Raw genomic sequence first — 22,122 nt, 5'->3', positions numbered from 1 at the left:
TAACAGCTTCAATTATGGCACTCTGCTCACTTCTAATGCAAATTATCCTATAGGCTAGATGGACATTCAGAATTCTGTGACTCAGACACAAGCCAAGCCTGTCAAGCCGCTCAGTCAGCTGACTAAGCCCCTACATTGTCATCTTCCTTCTCTTCACTGATGTGTCTTTCTCTGGTTACTGAAGCACACCAGACCTAATCTTTTCCTTCCCTTATGTTTGCACATATGTGCAAAGAAACAGTAATGTGCTGAAGACACACAATCTCTTTTAAGACACATGGGCGAATTCTGCATAGGCCAAAAACAGCGGTGTGAAAATGGTGTAAAATGGTTTAAAATGGTGTAAAAGGTTTACACCATTTTCACACCGTTATCACACTGCTGTTTTTGGCCCATGTGGAATCCGCCATGGATATGGTTTTTTCCTTTTGTAACTGCCACGGTTATGGAACCAACAGGCAGTGAAAGTATTAGACATGCAAGACAGGTCATTGCTCCAGGCTAGAAGAACTTATTTCACCAGTTTTGGTGATGCTGCTTGGCGAAGAAGAAGAAGAAGAAGAAGAAGAAGAAGAAGAAGAAGAAGAAGAAGAAGAAGAAGAAGAAGAAGAAGAAGAAGAAGAAGAAGAAGAAGAAGAAGAAGAAGAAGAAGAAGAAGAAGAAGAAGAAGAAGAAGAAGAAGAAGAAGAAGAAGAAGAAGAAGAAGAAGAAGAAGGAGGAGGAGGAGGAGGAGGAGGAGGAGGAGGAGGAGGAGGAGGAGGAGGAGGAGGAGGAGGAGGAGGAGGAGGTGGTGGTGGTGGTGGTGGTGGTGGTGGTGGTGGTGGTGGAGGTGGAGGAGGAGGAGGTGGTGGTGGAGGAGTTTGGATTTATATCCCCCCTTTCTCTCATGTAAAGAGACTCAAAGGGCTTACAAACTCCTTTCCCTCCCCCCCAAAAAACCCCTGTGAGGTGGGTGGGGCTGAGAGAGCTCTGAAGAACTGTGACTAGTCCAAGGTCACCCAGCTGGCATGTGTTGTAGTGTACAAGCTACTCTGAATTCACCAGATAAGCCTCCACAGCTCAAATGGCAGAGTGGGGAGCCAAACCTGGTTCTCCAGGTTAGAGTGCACCTGCTTTTAATCACTACGCCACTGCTAGTGGTTCTTCATTTACCATAATGTGGATGCCTCGGAACAATTACACATATGTGAAGTCATTCTGCCTACTATTTCGAATTATGTTCTAATTAATAAGTCTCGATGAAAACCCACATAAGGCTAAAACGAGTCTCTGTGGCCTTTTATTTAATTTGGTAACACATCTACATGATAACCCTTCACCAAAGTCTGACGAAGGAAGAATTGCTACTAACATTGTCCAGGATCTCATGTGACTATATCATCTCAGATTTAATTAAATGGCTTGCTCATTTAAAAGCACACCCTGTTAAATAATTAAAAAAAGAATACATGCAACAGAGAAACATTTTCTCTGATGTATTAATTTCCCACATAGGGCATGAATTTGATGAAGAGACGCTTTCAAACAAGCACTTCCCTGCTGAGAAATATAGAGAATTGTGCTATGTCAGTTACAGCACTGTTGAGCTGGTACTATCCCGAGTAACACTTCTCCAAGACAGATCTACAGCTGTGGAAATTTCCATTCTGGGTGTTAAAAGCCAATCTGACGCAAGAATCACAATGCCGTGGTGGCATATATTGGGGCGCCATTATTTCATATGCACACAGCACTTTTGTTGTACATGAAAAATATCCAATGCCATTTTGATTTTGGTGTTGCAGAAAATGCAATGAGTATAAAACCGGGCACACACACAATTAGCACTACATTCAAGACACCAAGGTTAAATCAAAGCAATCTGGGGTGAGACATCAGAAATATATTACACTGTACAAAGGGGACTGAAACAGGAGCTGTAACATGCCACCCTCCACAAATAAAAACTAAAAGCTTTTTACAATATCATGCAGCTATTGCCAGAATCCTTAATCAGGAGATTATTGAAAATAGCAGGAAGCCCTAACTGAATTCATTTGGCAGGTTTCTGCTAATGAATTTGCATTTTAAACTGACCCTGCAGTAACCTTAAGGTTTCATATCCACCAAATGAAGATTCTCACTAGCAGTCTCGTTGACAAAATGTCACAATGAGATACGTTATTTTCACCCTTTTGTTTGCTACCAACAATAAAACCTAGGCGGACGAGCACGTTGATTAAGGGCTATGAATATCGCCCGCACTTTCCCCCACAGGACTGCCTTATTAAGCCTGTTGCTGCAGCATGGCGTATAGCACCATATATTATACATATGCAAAAGTCTAACAGTTGCCAAATTGTATTACTTCCAACAGTCAACAGAAAAGTTGTTGATGAATCCTTAGCCACAGATTTGTAAGATCACCCATCTCTCATTAAACTGCTTCCATTTCCCAACAGCTTCCTTCACATCTTTGTACTGATTCATATGGATAAACAGATTTTGAAGATTACGTATCACACCTTTCAATTCTTGAAACAGCACTTGAAACAATGAACAGTTGCCATTCCTCCCGTTCCGACGTTATAAAAACAGCATCTAAGCACCAACAGCTAAAGCGGATTTCATGGTGATGGTACGCCGGAACCAGACAGGTAATGCAACTCCAGGAATCCAGTCACAGTTGCTGAATGTTGTCTCAGCATTCCACATGGGCTGAAAACAGTAGAGATTCCAGAAGCAGCAATACCATTGGTAACATCTCAAAAGTAACCTCAATAACCAAAACATGTTCAGGTGTGACATGAGACACAAGTCTTTTACCTAAAATTCCACAAACACAGACACCAGACTGTTCTCAGCATGCCAACAACCATGAATCTCCTCCAGCCAACCACATTTGCAGATGAGCATGATCGGAAGATTGACTCTCCCTTCCTAACTTCTATTCATCTGTCAATCCTTTCTCCAAGGAGATCATGGTCATTTTTATAGTTCTTCTTTCCTCCATGCTATCTTTACAGCAACACAGTGAGATAGCTTAGGCTGAGACAGAAGTCACCCAATAAGTTTCACGGTGGGGATTTCAGTTTCCCCTATTTATTTATTTATTTATTTATTTGTTTGTTTGTTTGTTTGTTTATTTGTTTATTTATTTATTTATTTATTAGATTTTTAAACCGCCCCATCCCCTAGGGGCTCTGGGCGGTGTACAGCACAGTAACCATCATATGCAGCTAAAAACAATTAAAACCTTTAAAAACAAGGTAGGCGGGGCTAGTGGCGGTTGCTTGGTTTATAGTAAATGGCGTCCGCAATCCCAATTTCAAACCCTCTTGCTGAAGGGAGGACAGTAAGTCCCAAGATGATAGGCCGAGATTTATGGCCGGGGGGGGGGGGCACCATCAACGGCTGGTACCTCCAAAAGCCCGGTGAACAGCTCCGGCTTACAGGCCCTGCGGAACTCCATGAGGTCCCGCAGGGCCCGGATAGCTGGTGGAAGAGCGTTCCACCAGGCTGGGGCCAGGGCTGTAAAGGCCCTGGCCCGCGTGGAGGCCAGCCGTATCATCGAGGGGCCAGGGACCACCAGTAGATTGGCCTCTGCTGAACGAAGAGGCTGCATTGGGACATGTTGGGTGATGCGGTCCCAAAGATACGAAGGTCCCAGGCCGCATAAGGCCTTAAAGGTCAGCACCAGCACCTTGACCACCCCCCCCCCCCCCCACCCCCCCCCCCCCCCACCCCCCCCCCCCCCCACCCCCCCCCCCCCCCACCCCCCCCCCCCCCCACCCCCCCCCCCCCCCACATTGGAGAGGAAGGGAGCCAACCGACGGGCCTGTCGAAGGTGGAAAAACGCAACCCGGGTTATATGGGCCACCTGGGTCTCCCCCCCCCCCCCCACCCCCCCCCCCCCCCACCCCCCCCCCCCCCCACCCCCCCCCTTCCCCCCCCACCCCCCCCCCCCCCCACCCTCGCACCCCCCCCCCCCCCCCTCTCTCCTCCCAACCCCCCCCCCCCCCCTCCCCCCCCCCCCCCCACCCCCCCCCCCCCCCACCCCCCCCCCCCCCCACCCCCCCCCCCCCCCACCCCCCCCCCCCCCCACCCCCCCCCCCCCCCACCCCCCCCCCCCCCCACCCCCCCCCCCCCCCACCCCCCCCCCCCCCCACCCCCCCCCCCCCCCACCCCCCCCCCCCCCCACCCCCCCCCCCCCCCACCCCCCCCCCCCCCCACCCCCCCCCCCCCCCACCCCCCCCCCCCCCCACCCCCCCCCCCCCCCACCCCCCCCCCCCCCCACATACAATTCCCATCAGCCCCTACCAGCATGGCCAATTGGCCATGCTGACAGAGGCTGATGGGAATTGTAGTTCCTGGACATCTGGAGAGCCGCAGGTTCCCTACCCCTGTCCTACACGAATTACTGTGTCATCTTTTACACATACACAATATGTGCTTGGCCTGGAAGTGTGATTTTCCTAGCATGGGTGATGACAATTTCTGGTATTCTGTAAAATTACATTGCCATTTATAAGTTCAAGTCAATTTCAGCAACAAGATCTGCTTAAAGAATTAAGAAATAACCTTTGGGATATCCATCAACAGGGATATTGGTCTTTGCTACTTAGCTTGATGAATGCTGAACACACATACATACAAGTGGACATAAACTGGAAGTGCATGTGTTTTTAAATTGCAGATGAAGTAATAGTTTTAAGTCATTGGAGCTAGCCTTGTAATAAAAACAAGTATTACAACCTGAGGAAATTCAGATTATGAATTTATTATATTCAGATTTTGACAGCATCTGTGCCTTTATTAAACTGTGCAAGTTATTTATACAGATTAAAGTAATAATACATACTGTATTAATAAAAGTGTCAACACCGTTAAAAAATTCTGTCAAAAAATGAAACTAACTATTTTAATTGCTGCCCTTTGGCCACATAGGCAATAGGAATAGAGCTATTGGGGAAAAAAAATAGCTTCCCTGGCTGCATTTAATAAAACAGAACATTGAATTAAAAAACACAGTATGAACATCCTCCCAAACTTCTGCCCAAGGATGGCTGCTTCCTGGTGACAGTGCTTTCCAAAATATGTAACAGTTTGTTATCCTCAGACACTGCTGCCAAACTGTAGATGGATCCCAAAAACAGAAAACATGCTAAGCCTACAAAAATACCCCAGCTTTGCCCAGCAAATATTATAGCATGACACTGCTATAATGTCCTGAACTAGGTCAAATCACAGCAGGAAATCTCATTGACTATTTTTATCCTCAGTTCACTCAAAAAGCTTTACCTTTCTGTTTTCTTAATCAGCACAGCCCTGAAGATTTGTTCCTGGAGAGTCCTTTCATTCTCGTTAGTTGGCTGCACAAAGGGATGGACAGCAGCCAAGAGGAAGCCCTGCTGGTACAGTTCTTGCAGCTGAGCTGGAAGATCACGCAAGGAAGAAAGCCTGACCGCAGATGATCCCGGTAACTCAGCTGGAACAAAAAGAGACAGGCTGATCAATAATCTTCAATTGAGTTAGGCAAAATATTAAATCTTTCATTTCAACACTATCCTACACTTACATCCTCTTTGGTAACACAAATCTGTCGCATTTCTCACTGAAATCCAAGGAGGATTAGTAATTACAGAGATTTTATCTGGGGTTCCAGATTTCCCAAAGAAACTGTTAACATTACCTTACTTCTCCAGTTACTATGCAGTAGTTCCACTTAAGTGTAACTAAATACACACAAAAAAGAACATACAGCATAAGTAACTCTGATAAATCAAGATGGTAACAGTTACTATTTGGGCAAATTCTGTTATCACTAACTAAATGCTGGATATGCATATGAAATGAATACTGCCCCCCACCCCCCAAAAAATATGAGCTTGCAAGTCAAGGTGATTAATCGAATGTACCACAGCCCTTCACCATTTCTCCATCTATGGAAATGTTGACTGGATTTCTCAATATTTGCTTCATTAATTTCTTTCCCATTTGAGAGAAATTCATGCTCCTTTAAACCCTGATCTCTGAGATTCAGTATGACTGAGTTCCATTAATCATCAATAGTAATAACAGCTTACTGAAGATCATCAGGTTCTTGAAACAGGCCTTTTCTGTGTAAAACCTGGAGGAATTCACTCTGTATGAAAGACTTCGCAACATTCTTCTTGCTGAGGCATTTCCCATAAGAATGCATAGCTACTGCTTTTTGAATAATGAAAAAAGCTATCATAGCAGCTAATAAATATTCACAACTATTAATAAAAGGCATAATTTAAATAATAATACGATAGCTAGCTGCTGCCCAATACTTTTTCTATAGTTTCTGTTAACCTATAAGAACCAAGTTCCAGAAATATACAATGGATATTGTGATTGAGGAACACAGAACACAATATCATTATTTCTTTACACCAGAGGAAAATCCCAAGAAATGCACACACTGACAGATAATACACTTCAGAGTTCTCTCTCAGCATACAAATTAAGGAAAATTCATAATAAATTCCAATAAGTAATGTAATGCAAATGCAAAAGATAAATATAAATAACCAAGCAGGCTGTCAATCAGAAAGATCTTGTGCCAAATGCACAAAAGATTTTTTTTGTAAAAATGCACCGAAGAACTTCACTTTAAAGCAATCACACCAAAACGCCAACCTCTGCTTTCACTTCAAGTACTATGCTCAATTAGCCATTTTAGGCAGGATTTTTGATGGCATGGAAGGGCCATGGAAATTAGTTAATGCTTTAATACAAAGCCCCTCCAGATGTACCTGCTTCAGTTATCACATCTTGAAACATAGTATTTTTCACCACTGCCACATGCTGAGTCAACATCTTCATTAAACTATCCAGTCCTAGATCTCCTTCTTCATCACCATCAATTTAGACCCCATGAACTCAGATTTAAAATCAGGATTTTTTTCCCCATTCCTGTACGCATCACTTTACACTTACACTGAACCTTATTTGCTTCATTGTCACCCACTCACCCAGTCTGGAGAGTCCCTTCCAGAGCTCTTCAACACTTTGATTTTGTTCTCATCATCATGAAGAATGAGAATATAGTAATATTGGCCACAACACAGCTCACCCTCAATTCAGATAATTTATGAACAAATTAAACAGTACCAATCCCAGCACTAATCCATGTGGAACTCCTCAGCTTCCTTTCTTCCTTCCATTGTGAAAATTGTCCATTTAACTCCTACTCTTTGTTTCCTGTTTAACTGGTTTCTGATCTATAAGTTAAGCCATTATGAGTTACTTAACCTGGAAATCAAAGGTAGATAATGCATCACACTTCTTCTGCATCACACTTCTTCTGAGGCCAAGAAGAGTGTGCCATAAAATTGCAACTGACTCCCTCCAACAGAATGTTCCAAGCAAGAGATTACCAGAGATGGTTTGCCTTTGCCTTCCTTTGCATAGCAACCCCAGTCTTCCTTGGTGGTGCTCACCCATCCAAGTACTAACCATGGTCAGCCCTGCTTATCTCCCAGGTTCTGATAAACTCAAGCTATGCTGGGCTAAAAGCAGCAATTAATCACTGGGAGCCCAGATAGACAGCTATTAGGCAAGGCTTATTTCATGTATATGCTATTGTACTCTAGTTAGCATGATGAGTATGGGTGTGGTCCTCCCTACTGGCTCTCTGCCCTTTGTCTTGGAACTGGTCAGAAATCTTGATGTGTATTGTTGAAGGCTTTCATGGCTGGAATCACTGGGATGTTGTGTGGTTTCTGGGCTGTATGATAGAGTTCTAGTAGAATTTTCTCAGCAGGGGCACAGGGCATACGTGCGCCCTGGGCGGATTTTCCCCTCGCTCCGCCTCTGTACTCTTCCCCTTGAACCTGTACCAATCCAAGTCCCCTACATTTTCTAGAGAACAGGACAGAGGCTATATCCCTCTCATCTATTCACAAACAAACAGGAACAAAAGGAAAGAGTAAGACCAGATTTTTGCATTAACTCTTCTTGAAAGACCAGTAAGTGAAAAACACAAGAGACAAAATCACTCAGGAGAAGCTCTCTTTTCTTCTATCTCACTGCAGTGCAGAAGGGATAGCAATATTCTATGAGTTGGTACTCATAATTATGCCTGCGCATATGATTAGCAGCCCAATTAATTGTGATTTTCTTCAGATGGCATCTGACTGTAACTGCTTTAGTTTGTTTACTTACAAATTTCAGTTCACATTTCCTTATTTGTGTTACACCTTACATGTCTGCTTTCTGCATTTTTAACTTAGATATATTGAGGGTTTCATTTATGCTACAATTCAGGGACGTAGGTATAGATTTTTTATGGGGAGGTTCGGGGGGGCCACACCCCCACCCGCCCCTAGGGCATGGCCACGCCTCCCCAAGCTTGCCCCTGGCCTAGCGCTTATAAAAGCAGCTCTCCGAGGTCGGGGATGGCAGACTCCCCTGCCCTGCCCTTCCCTGCCCCTCCCCTCTGGGCAGAGGCATAGAGGGAAAATGGAGCCTGGTGCAAAATCTGAGTTTTGGGGGGGGGGGGGCGGGCAGCCGCTGTGATGCTGGAATCCACCCCCAAGCAGCATCACTTTCAATGGTGTCTAAACTAGAGAGCCCAAATTCTCCTTTTAAATCCACCTTAAAGGGAGAATCTGGGGTCCCTAGTTAAACAACATTGAAAGTGATGCTGTTTTGGGGTGGATTATCCCCCACCCTGAAACAGCATCACTTTCAATGTGGCATAGTGGGTAAGAGCAGGTGCATCCTAAAATCTGGAGGAACCGGGTTTGATTCCCTGCTCTGCCACTTGAGCTGTGGAGGCTTATCTGGGGAATTCAGGTTAGCCTGCGCACTCCAACACACGCCAGCTGGGTGACCTTGGGCTATTACAGTTCTTCTGAGCTCTCTCAGCCCCACCCACCTCACAGGGTGTTTGTTGGAGGGGGAAGGGCAAGGAGATAGTAAGCCCCACTCCTACAGGAGAGAAAAGGGGGATATAAATCCAAACTCTTCTTCTTCTTCTAAACTGAGGATCTCAGATTCTCCCTTTAAATCCATGCCAAAGGGGGTGGATTTAAAAGGAGAATCTGGGAAAATTTGGGGGGTGCCTGCTGTCAGGGGTGCAATTGTTAAACTAGAAGCACCAAACTTTCAGGGTATCTTTAGGAGTCTCTCCTAATGATACCACCCAGGTTTGGTGAAGTTTGGTTCAGGGGGTCTAAAGTTATGGACCCTCAAAGGTGTAGCCTCCATCTCCATCTCCTATTAGCTCCCATTGGAAACAATGGGGATGGGGGCACCCCCCTTGGGAGTCCATAGCTTTGGACTCCCTGGACCAAACTTCACAAAGCCTGGGTGGTATCAATAAGAGACTCTCCTGATAATACATCCCAGGTTTGGTGAAGTTTGGTTCAGGGGGTATAAGGTTATGGACCCTCCAAGTGTAGCCCCCATCTTCTATTAGCTCCCATTGGAAACAATGGAGGATGGGGCACCCCTTTTGGGAGTGCCTTGGATTGAGAACAAGTAGAATAAAAACAAGCAACAAAAAAAGCACATTGAGGGTTAGAGCTTCCTCTAAGAGGAAATGTACCTTTTGCTCTAAAGTTGCTCAAGAAAATGTGGACCATTTATTAAAACATGGGATAGTCCATTTTAGCCTCTATTGGGATACCTAAGGACAATGCAGAAGTATATATACCAAGGAGTCTGCTTATTAATGAGATCAGGGACATAGCTAATCTGAAAAAACAGATGACCCAGCAAAACTATAGGAAATTTTGAGTGCATAAAGGGTCTACACAACTTTAACCAGAGAATCCAAATAGGAAGGAAGATTACCTTTAATTAGGGTCCAGGGCAATTAGAGTAGTTCAGCTTATTCAGTTATTGTTATTATTTTTCCACCATGGGCCAAAAATAGTTCTAAAGCAAATGGAATTTTACAGTGTTATTTGCCTCTCTTGCAGCACTTGCTTCAGGTTTCTAAATTCTTTCCCTTTTTTTATTATGCCAGGAGGAAAATCTTGGTATATCAGTATTTCTTGCCTCTCTGTTGTGAGCGACTTTTTTCTAAGTTGTATTAAGATTGTATCTTTCAATTTTTATAAGTAAAGCCAACTAATATATCTCAAGATATAATGGGTTGTGTCTTGTATTAGTTTTTGAAATCCTTTCTCTAAGGCCGTTTCCGCACGGGCTGAAAGCAACGGCTTCAGCCCAGTAAAACACCGTTTTGGCGGGGACCCTTTGCACAGGCGCCGCTGCCAAATCGATGCAGCAGCGCTCTGTTCCCGCCCAAACGGTGTTTTCAAAACTCGCTCAGGGAGCGAGTTTTCCTGCAAACGCCGGCTTCCATCCACTGGCATGTGAACTTCAGAGGGTGGAAGCCAGCGTATTCCCCACCCCGGCCCCAAATGCCTCCTTACCTCCTGCTGGCAGCTGTCGCTCTGCTGTCGCTCTGAGGAGGCCAGGAGACATGCCCCCTGGCCTCTGTAGCTGCAGTTGTCGCTCTGGCCATGGGGGCGTGTCCCCTGGCCTCCACAGAGCAACAGCAGAGCGACGGCTGCCAGCAGGAGGTAAGGAGGCATTTGGAGCCGGGGAGGGGAATATGCAGCTGTGCGGAGCCTGCTCCAACAGCTGCGCATCCCATGGGGCCATTTGTGTGAATGGCCCCAGAGCCTGTATCGGCATGATTCATGCCGATGTAGTCTCTCTCCCTTGGCTGCGCGGAAACAGCCTAAGTCTAACCCCTCCAAATTCTTCTGGGATTCTGTGAAAAAGTAAATTGTTACTTCTGGGTTTCAATTCCAGGACTTCAATCCTTTGATTTTGCATGTGTTAAACAACTTGCTTGTAGATCTTGCGCTACTTTTATCTTTAATTTCTTTTTGTTTGGCTTCGATTTCTTGAATATCCAATTTATTTTCTTGATTTTTTGGCTTACATCCTGCAATCCAGATGCTATCTCAGCTCTTATTTTTTGTATGTCTTCCTTGACTTCAGCAATATTCTCTTGTGTTCTTTTGTCTGTTTGCTATAATTGAGTTAAAACATTTTTATTTTCTTGTGCTGATTCTGCTGAAATAGCTTTAATGTGGCATGAGATAAATGCCTGTTATCTTCTTAATTATCATATCTATATTGTCTTCTGAGCTGTATTCTTTCTCTGCCCCTCTGGTTCCTGATGTTATCTTTCTCTATTTTCTCTTTTTTCTCTCTCTCTGTTTAAATACTCTATACAATTTTTCCATATAATCATATGTAATCTACCTTAATTTTATATAAACAATTACTACATTAACTGCAAAGTTTATAGTTAGTAAATAATAAAAATATCTAAGCCTCTAGTCTAGAATATGAAATATAGAACATGTAAGACATAATTTTTAAATGATTATAAAAACACAAAAGCCCCCATAGTATAATATAGTTAACTACTGTCAAAGTAAAAAATTAAAAAATCTGATAAATAATATTGTTTGACAATCAACAGTTGGCAATTAAAAATAACAAGAGAAGCAACAGTAGATGGCAGAAAAGATATTTTTTTTTGTCCAGTCTCATAGCCAAATCTAGAGGTGGGGAGCGAAGCGTGATCTGGAAGTGGCATGCTCCCATGCTGATGCATCTGCCCAACCCACCGGTGTAAGTGGCAGTGGGGTGGGTAAACAGGGCAGCTGGTGGGCACTGTACAGCTCACCCAGAAGAAGATACCTCACCCAGAGCTGCACCCAGAGCTGCACCCAGAGCTGCATCATAACTGAGGACGCCGGCATGACTTGGGGTGAGCTAGGTACATTCCCAAGGATGGAACTGACTTTATTCGGTCAATAGGAGGTTTTCAATTTCCCTCCTTTCTACACCACCTGAAACCCCTTTTAAATCAGCATGACATCACCTTCACCGTGCCATCCCTGGCTGCCACAGAGGTCCCCTCCCCATCTGGATTGGGTCTTTCAATAATAAATCAAACACCAGACAGCAGAAAATATTTTCTTAGTTGAATCTTAGTCTTTTAAAAGGAAATAAAAATGGCATCCTTTTTTAAAAAACCAATATTGAAAGCAAAACAGATAAAATAATAAAGATAAAAACCACTCTTTTTACTTTTTTCTTCTCTATTCATTAATATATCAGTGATATTTGTAAAAGTTCCAAAGATGCTTATAAGACCCAATAATCCAGTTCGTTTTAAACAGATAAATAGTTAAAATGAATAAAGAATTGTCCAAAGTCAATATTCTGTTGCTTATAATGCTTTGCAAAGTCTCAAATTCTTAATAATGGAATAAAATATTTTGTAATCCCAGTAAAGATATAACAGAGGACAATTTATTTAAAAAACCTAACCGATATGTTCTCCATCCTTGAAAGTGTCTTTTCTAATTGAAAAATGGGAATCAAAACAGATGTCCAGTGTTGGCAAACTGCCTGAGTATATTTCCACAATATTTTGAGATTTCTTCTCCTCAAACTTAATTAATTCGTGTTAGTCATTAGTTTTTCCAAAATAAAATGGCAGATTATCTCTAGTCTTGCAAATTAGATACAATTAGTCTCTTTATATACCATAACAGTGAAAGTTAAAACAGAGTTCAATGTTATTCAAAGTTATTAGTCGAAGTTTTCATAAAGTTGCTTCTAAAAGTAAGTTCTATAAAATATACAATACAATTACAGGCAGGGTTTAGGGAGAACAGATCTATCCTAGATCATTGTTTAACTCTACAGCACCTAACGGAAAAAACATATTGAAGGGACCCTCTTCATTATATGCCTCATTTATAAACTTTAAAGTGGCTTTTGATTCTATATCACACTTCAAATTGTGGGCAAAATCAGAAGCCTCTTCTTTAGGCAAAAGGCTTTATCTCCTCATTCAGGCTCTTCATGAAAGTACTTTACTTAGAGTTAGGTTCAACAGGAAGAGACAACTGGGTTATATTAGCTCCAGTGCTTTTTATATATTACATTAATGATAACGTCAATTAAATGGATTTTTATCCTCCAAAGACTGCCCATCAGAATATCTCAGTTCTATTGTCTGTTGAACATATTGCCAAATTATCAAGAACACTGGTAAAATTTAGGAAGACACTTATCAGATTTATGTCTTACTGTAAAAATGAAGAGTTAAAAATAAACTATCAGAAGACTAAAGTAATGTCATTTGGCAAGAATAGAAAATTTTGGACTTGGTCCATTAATTGCCAAAGTTTGGAGCAGGCTAATAAATTTAAATACTTAGGAATGGTTCTTCAATCAAATTGCTCTAAAACAGCTGATATAGATGCTAGATCTGCCTCTACCGTTCTTAAGTTTTTTTGTATGAAAGGTAGATTCATTGTTCTGGCAGCCCTTAAACTGTATTAAAAAAAATGCTTGCACGACTCCTTTAAAATCTGCTTTTTGAGGCCTGCCTCCTCTTTCTTTGCTCCCCTTGAAAGGAGACAAGGTAAATTTTTGAGAGCATTCTTCAGATCCCAAATTGTGTTTCGAATTTGATGGTGAGATTGGACAAACAAGAATGTAGGCTAGAGTGGCTCTTTTATCACTTTTCTCAAGTTGAATTTTACGCCCTGCAGACTTCTTCCATTGACTTTAATAATTGTTTGTCCAGTTCGCTTAAGTCTGTGATAGGCAAAATCTTCGTTTTTGCCTTTGTTTTTCTCCACAAGCCTTTCTGTCTTTAGGATTAGATACAGTCAAGCAAGCAATAAAACACAGAGTTTTTCATATGGTAGGACAGCTTGATTGCCAGAATGCCTTCTTTTTCATATATATATGAAATATATTCTTTGTCCAGCTATATACATTTTGACTCTGAAAATAAATAGATATTGAAGGGCTTTCAAACTGGCATGTTATACAGCTTTGCATTCTGCCATTTTGGAAGGGAGGTTTAAAAAGATCGCCAGCCCTCAGAGGCTTTGTCCATGTAAGACTGGAGAACCATGAACTATAGAATACGTCTTTCTCAGATGTAGCTTTTACAATGAGGCTTGATATAATTTTAGATTCCTAACTAGAGAAGTGTGCTGGTTATTTTGACTCAGAAAGAACCGATATTCTCCTCACTGATAAATATCCACAAATTACAAAGCTAGTGGCCAAGTTCAATGCTAGTGTTTAAATTCCATAGCATTAAATGGACTGAAACGGATGGGGGGGGGGGGAGTTGTAATTTTTTTTACGTTGCATATCTTATTTGGTTATCTTTTGTTCAACAATTATAGGTCATTTTGCGTACAGTTCATACTCTCCCCTTTGGAAGTTTGATAGAGTGGTCATATACAAGGATACAAACATAAACAAACATTCTGTCCGTTTGAGAATATGCCAGTGTCTTCTTATTAACTAGGGCACTGAGATGCAGCTACAACTATTACTAGAGGATGAAACTTTAATATTGACTAAAGTAAGTCCCTTATTAATCCATGCCAAAACATTGTAAGGAAAGATGCCTTCACTTGACACTTTGATGAGAATACAATATAACTCTGGCCGTTTCCGCATGGCCCAAAAACGGCTGACCTGGGGGCGTAAAATGCCACCCCAGGCCGTTGCGCCAAGACAGGGCGGCTGCTGCAACGCATAGCCGGGACCTGACTGGCGCTCCCAGGCGTCAGGCTGCCCTAAACAACAACCCTTTAAAGGGTTGTTGTTGGGGAAGACGCGTCTTTTCACGCCCACTCCGCGATGTCTCTGTCATAATGCCTGCTGGCCGTGGAAGCCCGCCCACACTGTCCTCCGACCTCCAGGGGTCGGAGGGCAGCGTGGGCGGGGCTTCCACGGCCAGCAGGCGACAACGGAGACATCGCGGAAGGCGACTCGCAGAAGGGTCTCCCTCGCGAAGGGCCTCTGCTTGGCCTGCTTTGCGCGCGGCTTTAGCGTCTTGACGGGCTTCATGCCCACCGGCAGAACTCTTGGCGGTGTGGGGGCGCATGGCGGCCGTGCGGAAACGGCCATAGAGAAGAGCTAAGTTTAAAGTGAAATTTTATAGGTTTAATTGTCCAGCAGATAGAAATATGCACACTTAAAGATTTCTACTGCGCTGTGGAGAAGTATCAGAATTTTCTACAACAGATTCCAGAACAGTAGTTTGTTCTTCTGACTTATGGAGGAATTGCCTGGTTTCAGGTCATGATGTTCTATAAAGTTTCAATAAGAGTTTTATTATACTCTCCAATCTGTTTCATCACATTCTTCCGTATGGGCCGGTAATCACACTCCTGACTTTTTGTAGCTATAAATTCTTTCATCACAAAGTTATTTTGCTCATGGTGTTGCCACTTCCTTTCTAAATTTGTAAGCTGTATATATGTTTCATTTCCTTGCAGGTGCACCTTCAGGTCTTCATATTCTGCGTTTTAGATGCCCTATGATTTTCTTGAAAGCATCCTTGCGCTTTATTAATGTTCTTTTCTCTTCTTGCAGTCTGTTTTTCTTTTATTCTCCTGCTGCCTTCAGAGCTGGCAAATTATTCTACAGTTCCAAGTCCAAGTGGCATCTTCCGCCGTGAGGCCGTCGCTTTTGGCCCCTCCAGTATCTGCGAGGGACTTACCTTGCCTTCTCCTGCAGCTCCAGAGCTGCAGAGGAAGGCAAGGTAAGTCCCTCGAAGACACCCTGGGCGGCTCAGTGCGGGCAGTGGCAGCGTCCCCTGTGGGCAGCGGCGGTGTAGGGACTGGCCGCATGGGACCATGTGAACGGTCCCAATGCTCTACCAGCTTCATTTATGCCGGTGGGAAGTCACTGCCTCTGGCTGTGCGGAAACAGACTAAGTCATTTGTTCCATTTTTTCCTTGAGAGTAACCTGTTCATCAATCATCTTGCTTTCCAGTAACTCCATTTTCTTCAGGTCCATCTGTAGACACTGACTATCAGATCCAAGGTTTTTAGCAGTACTCTGTGATTTCTGCATTTCACTGAATTTGAAAGGGAGGTCTTCCTGCATGATCTTCAACTCTTGATTTGTTACAGAAGATATTTGCTTCATACAATTTACATTCCTGCTGGAGTGCTCTAACAGTGTCACAATATTGGCCTCTGCCTATGCGCTTTCCGTTCCAGTTCTTGGTTCCTCAAGTCTTCAAAAGATTCAAGAAAGTTATCCATGCTTTCCTCCCTCTTCTTCAACTCCTTGTATTTCAAAATTTCCCCCCTTGATGCTCCTCTAGATCCATGTCAAACTGTCGTGTTCCTTCATTATGGTTGATCTTCTCTTTTATATCTTTTAGCTGTCTTTCCATGCTTACTATTTCTTGATTGTCTTCTTTAACCTGTTTTAGTAACCCCTCTCTCTCCTCCTGAGGAGATCCCATACTTTTGTATTCTGCAATCATTTGATCCCGATGTGCTTCAAGACGATGAAGCTTTTCATGTAGCTGCGGTGCCTCCTGCTTAACCTGGGAATGTGCTATTTCATCTTCCAGGGCTTGTTCTTTTACATTCACTGTATCCAGTTCTTGCTGTAAAGCATATAATTTCTGCAAAAAAATTTTATTTGTCACTTTCATCTCCATATATTTAGCTTGATTTTCTTCATTTGTATTTTTAATGATGTCTTCTACTGCCTGTTTTTCCTGCTGGATATCATCTTCTACAGCTCGGATTAACTTTTATTTGCTTTTCTTTCTGTTAAAATGGTGTCTCTGCTCTGAGCTTCACGATCATTTTGTGCTTTCAATAGGTTGTAGTCACTCATCACTTCCTCCGTGTCGGTATTGGTGTTGAGCTTATCTACCAGCACGTTGTAGTCAGTGGTAAGCTCATTTATTTTGCCTCTAAGCACTCCAAGGTAGTATGATTTATCCGTAACTTGTCTATGTGGGCCTTTCATTCCTGTTTTCTTTCCACTAAGCCAGGGGTCAGCAATCTGCGGCTCTGGAGACACATGCAGCTCTTTCAGCCTTATACTGCGGCTCCACATGGCCTGGAGGTTGGAGGTTAGCGTGGGAGTGTTCCTCCAGAGCAGTGCGAGGTGGCGGCACCAGGCAGGATGCAGCTGCCGTCCCCCCTCTGCCCCACGGAGCAGAGGCGGCTCCGTGCAGAGCCACCTCTCCGGCTCAGTAGATCTTCGGGGCTGTGGAAAATGGGTCCAAATGGCTCTTTGGGTGGTAAAGGTTGCCTACCCCTGCACTAAGCCCTTGTTGAGTCACTGGACGGTCTGCAACTTTAAACTGTGAGGAGTACACCACTCGAGTATCTACAGGTATACCACATGTACCAGGCCTTGCTGTGCCTGGAGGGATCCCACTGTCTGACAAAGCTGCGATGGAGGCCATAATGAAGTTGATGGAGGTCTGGTTCCAAGCCCCATTCCTGTTCTTGAAGAGGGATGAGATGTAGGAGGCTTGTGATTACTGGCCATTCTATTCCTCTTTTTTAAACTTCCCCCTCGTTCTTGAGGGGGGGATTTTGGGTTTCCCTTGCAGGCTTAGAAGGGCAGCCATGCCTCTGGATGTTTTGTAAATGTTAATTGATTTGATTAATTTTACAATCTTTTTAATAATTGTCTTGATTATAAATATGATGTAGGTATATGCGTGTCTGATGTTATATATGTTAATCTGTATACTGTATGTTAGTAGCAATTTTTGGCTATTTTAGTAGCAAATTTTCTGTAATATGGAATAAATTATATACAATGCAATTAATTGGAGCCGGCAAACAACAGCAGACCTTACTGTGGATTTCTCTGGCATTCAACGATAACAGCCTTAGTGTTTTCAGCATTTAGAAGCTACTCTTCTAACTGGAGCTCTTCTAATAATACATAAAGGGGTTGGGGTTATTTTCAACCACTACTTCACAATTAATGCCCCTGATGTAGGAGAAGCATAAAAGCACATGAAAACATACTTTCAGTCAGTCGCCACATTGGCTTCCTCCCAGAGATCAAAACTTCAATATCCAGCATTTTATATTTACACTTAACATCTAATTCTTGGCCATTATAAAATCCAGATACTGGAAGAAAATGGATGCATTTGAAGTAAATAAGTTACATTTAACAATGTGGATAGATTGCAAAGCACAATCAATTACGGGCTCTACCAGAGGCAGAGCTGCAATGGGGAAATCTGGGGCGGCTCACCCCGAGCACCATCACTGCAGTCATGTGGGGGGCATGGGTGTGTCGGGGCAGGAGGGGGTGCGTGGGCAGTTCATGTTTTGGGCGCAGTTTCCCCTCCCTTCGTCACTGGGCTCTACCAATAGGTTTTCCCAGTCTAAGGGCCTAAAATGAACACATCCTTTAGTAACTTGCATTTGTCTCCTTGTCTCTCTTGTTGATAGATTTTGCAGCTTTGAAATACAGTATGAACATACCCTGAAATACAGAAACAGGGCGGAGAAATATTACAGGTTTCTCTGGAAAACAAAAAAGAAAGAACAATAATGGCTCCAGGAAACCAGCAGAATCTTATCACCCAGCAGCATAAAACTAGGATAGCTGGCAGTAACCCAGAGAACAGTGGAGACCACTAAGATGATATGCCAATGAATGAAAAGATATATGGATATGTTACACAACACTACATTTATAGAGGCTTCTTGCCTATATATTTTCCAGCAAATAAATTACTGACTCCAGTAAAACATGCTAGAGAGCCTCATTGTCGGATTTGTGTCAGAAGCTGCTTTGTCAGCTCACAACTAGACTGTGAACAGTTAAGACACAGCACACATTCAAGATTGGGTTTCTAAACTGAAATAATAATACAAGTTGGTGTTATTACCAATGCTTTAGCATACTTAGGAAAAGTTACAGTTTCTGTCTTTCAATTTTACAAAACATTTCATGTGAATGCAAGGAACACTGAAACAAATCCATTACAAATTCTTGAAACAACCACCATTAGATTGATTGACATACTAAACCATAGGTGTCAAATTCGTGGCCCAGCAGATGTTATGGACTACAGTTCCCATCATCCCCTGCCAGCATCATGCGGCCAGGGGATGATGGGAACTGTAGTCCATAACATCTGGAGGGCCACGAGTTTGACACCTGTGTACTAAATGAACAAAACTGAATCTACCAAAAAAAAAACCTGCTATGTTGCTTCAAGGACGCTGTCCAAAACATGAATACTGTTAAATAACCCCACATTATATTTTTCTAAAAATGAGATCAATAACTGCAAACAGAGAAGTGCAAAGAACCCATGTACAAACAAATTCTCAAAGAGATAGTGATGAAGCCTAAGATCCAGTAAAGGGGAAAAAAACAGACTAGGAAACATTGTTTCCCTGATATATAATACGAAGCTTCGCTTTCAACAGAAAGAGGAAAATAAATAATCCGTTTTGAAAATAATAATACATATGCAGAGGAGATCTGGGCATTCCACGAAGACAGCTGATTAACTTTCATTATAAAAATTAAAATTTTAAACAGCTTATTAGGGAAAAAAACATGCATTGTAAATAGTAGCTCATAGAGTTTTCTATCCTCTCTTTATTTCTTAAAGGTATTACAGTAATCATCATCAGAACCATTTAGGAACCACCCCAACTCCTAATAATGTCAAACAAGCCAATAGGAAAAAACCTGCATCTCAGTAGCAGAGGATGACAAGTGTGTAGTTTTGGTGTAATTTCTTTTTTATTTGCCCTCATTCTCATGTTCATCTGGTTGCTAGCTGGCTAGATGTATTGGGAACACAGAGATTTCCCTGAAGTATATTTAAATTGCATGAGCACATACTGGCTGAAAGGGTTTATCACTTTTCTCATGAGGCAGAAGTGATTAACCAACGCTTCCAAGCTGCACTATGCCCTGCTTACAGGCCAGCTTTTTTCAGTTTATTACATACTTCAGTAAACAGCACAGCACATCAGCTAATGGAGCAAGTATGACCAGTAGTCTAAGAAATCCCTGGCAATTGCCTAGCAAAAGTTTTCTAGAGATTAGTTGAACCAAAAGTCAAAAGCTACCATGGAAATAATTTGTCCATGTACAGATCTTTCTTTAGTGTTAATAAATTAAAGGCATGTTCTGAAAGAACAAATGAAAATCAAAATAAAAAACAACAAACACTCTTTTCCTAGCCAGTGGAAAGAATAGTCTCCTAAAGAAGAGTAACACACAAAATAAGAAGCTGAGACCCTATGGCATAGAGGTCCTTGATACTATTGGCTAGAGGTCCTTGGTATACAATTCTATATTTCTTTAAGTGTCCAAGGGAAGCTCTTTATCCAGAACTAGGTCCTACAAATTGTGAAGAAATAGTATTCTACTATGGGCTATAGAAAAGCAGACAACAGGGGGAAAAAGTAGTGGGCATTAGGACAGTAAAGGGATAATGTAACAGTCAGAGCTGTGCCTCTCAGCTCCTTAATTCTAAATGTAGGACAGATTCCACACGGGCGGGGGCAGCACTGTTCCACTGGCAAATATGATGCTGGTGGAGCCCCGTGGCCATTTGCAGGCTGAGGTGCGAGCGGCCCCAGTGTCGCAGGGCAGCGTGGCCATGCCTCCCCGTCAGTGCAGAGCTCGGCAAGGAGAGAAGGTGAGTGTGGGGGAAAATGGAGTCCCAAATGCCTTGCACATCAAATGAGGCAGGGTAACAAGTGTTTCCTTGGGAAAAGCACGGCTTCGCCTCAATTCAGAGGCAGCAGTCATGCAAACAGCACCTCTGGAACGGTGTTTTCAGTATGTGAAATATTTAAGCTAGTGCTTCCAATAACAAATTGTTTAGCTATTATTAAAGCTCAAGGGCCTTGGTTCTTTGGGAGCTCACATCTTGCACGTGAGTTCCCAAAAGCACCTGGTGGGCCACTGCGAGTAGCAGAGTGCTGGACTAGATGGACTCTGGTCTGATCCAGCAGGCTAGTTCTTATGTTCTTAGAGAGTTATGAGAGAACTGTGACCTAGCCGAAGATCACCCAGCAGACTTCTTGTGGAGGAGCAGAGAAAACAAACCTGGTTCATCAGATTAGAATCAGCCATTCTTAACTACACCACACTCCATGTTGTTTGTTTTTAAGGTGTGGAGTTGTTGACATCCAGGTAGGGCCTGCAATTACAAATGATATGACAGGGTTCTGTTCTCCTAGACAAAAATGGCTGCTTTGAGGTCTGGACTATATGGCATTATACCCCCCCCCCCCAAGGTACTTCTCCTCCTCAAACCCCACCCTTCCCAGGCTCCATTCCTCAGATCTCCAGGAATTTTCCAGCCCAGATATGGCATACTGATTCAGGTTTCACTCGAATTCTGTTTTGTAAATTTTAACAGGAGGCAACCGGAAGGCTGAATCCAAAGACTCCTCTCAGCTGATGGCACAGTTTTCCACCAGCGGATGAGGCTCTACTATCAGGAAAAAGCGCTATTTGAGATGATATCCAAAGATCAGATGTAGCTTTGACAGAAGAAATGTCTTTAAAATAGAAAGGGAAAGCTCTAATTACCTTCTGATTTAAGCCACTGCACTTGATCAGTGTGCAGGAGTTTGACAGATGTGCTAAGCGACAAACATTCCTGCCACCTTCTCATAAACATTCATTGTGTAAAGGCTTTCATATCATGTACCAAAAAAAAGCCTTCATACTTTGGAAGGTACATAAAAAATTAAAGATCTCAAGGCTTTGAGGAATACTAGAGATGCCACACGTTTCCAAATAAAATGATAAAAGGAATTAATCTAAAAGAGAATGAGCGATGAGGATTAGAAATTAAGTTGATAAGAGTTTTGAGAAAGTTAAGAGATGAAGTGAGATGGTTACTAATGAAATATAAATAAGCATCTGTCTGGTATTGTCATGCTTTGCTGGCTAAGCTCTGCAAGAGGGTTCTTGCTTTAAAATTGTTTCCTGACACTTAGAACTGACAAAGGGTGCTAAATTGTATGAATTAATTCGCTACTATCCATTGTACCATTTATTAAAATGCAAAACAAAATTAACATCCACTTGCATCCTATATGTCAAAACTAGAAAGAGAGAGAAGAGAGAATGGCAGAGTAAGTGGGCCTTGTTAAGTCGGCGTTGTGTGAAGTTTGGAACTGTGTCAGAGTAAATTTTTTTTTGTTTGGATTTTGCATTGTGTTGTTTATTTAGGAAACCTCAGCACACAAACAGCATTTGTCTTTCCTTGCAGTCTTGTCTCTTTTTTAGCCAGCTGGGTTGACTGCCTTGATGAAGCTTTT

General features: G+C 42.7%; 1 protein-coding gene and 1 pseudogene across 3 annotated transcripts in view; both read right to left on the bottom strand.

Annotated features, from left to right (window-relative positions):
* The window catches only part of RFTN1 (raftlin, lipid raft linker 1), a 136,056-nt gene that overhangs the window by 87,899 nt on the left and 26,035 nt on the right, over window positions 1-22,122 (bottom strand). For all 3 annotated transcript variants that reach the window (XM_048511525.1, XM_048511522.1, XM_048511523.1), the window contains exon 3: window positions 5,281-5,467. In XM_048511525.1, the coding sequence (XP_048367482.1) occupies window positions 5,281-5,467 (187 nt within the window). The remainder of the gene's footprint in view (window positions 1-5,280; window positions 5,468-22,122) is intronic.
* Window positions 15,746-17,338, bottom strand: LOC125441161 (annotated as a pseudogene).

The sequence above is a fragment of the Sphaerodactylus townsendi genome, linkage group LG11 (genome assembly GCF_021028975.2).
Source record: "Sphaerodactylus townsendi isolate TG3544 linkage group LG11, MPM_Stown_v2.3, whole genome shotgun sequence".
NCBI lineage: Eukaryota > Metazoa > Chordata > Lepidosauria > Squamata > Sphaerodactylidae > Sphaerodactylus > Sphaerodactylus townsendi.
Note: the sequence above shows the minus strand (reverse complement) of the source record. Positions and strands in the feature narration are given on the sequence as shown.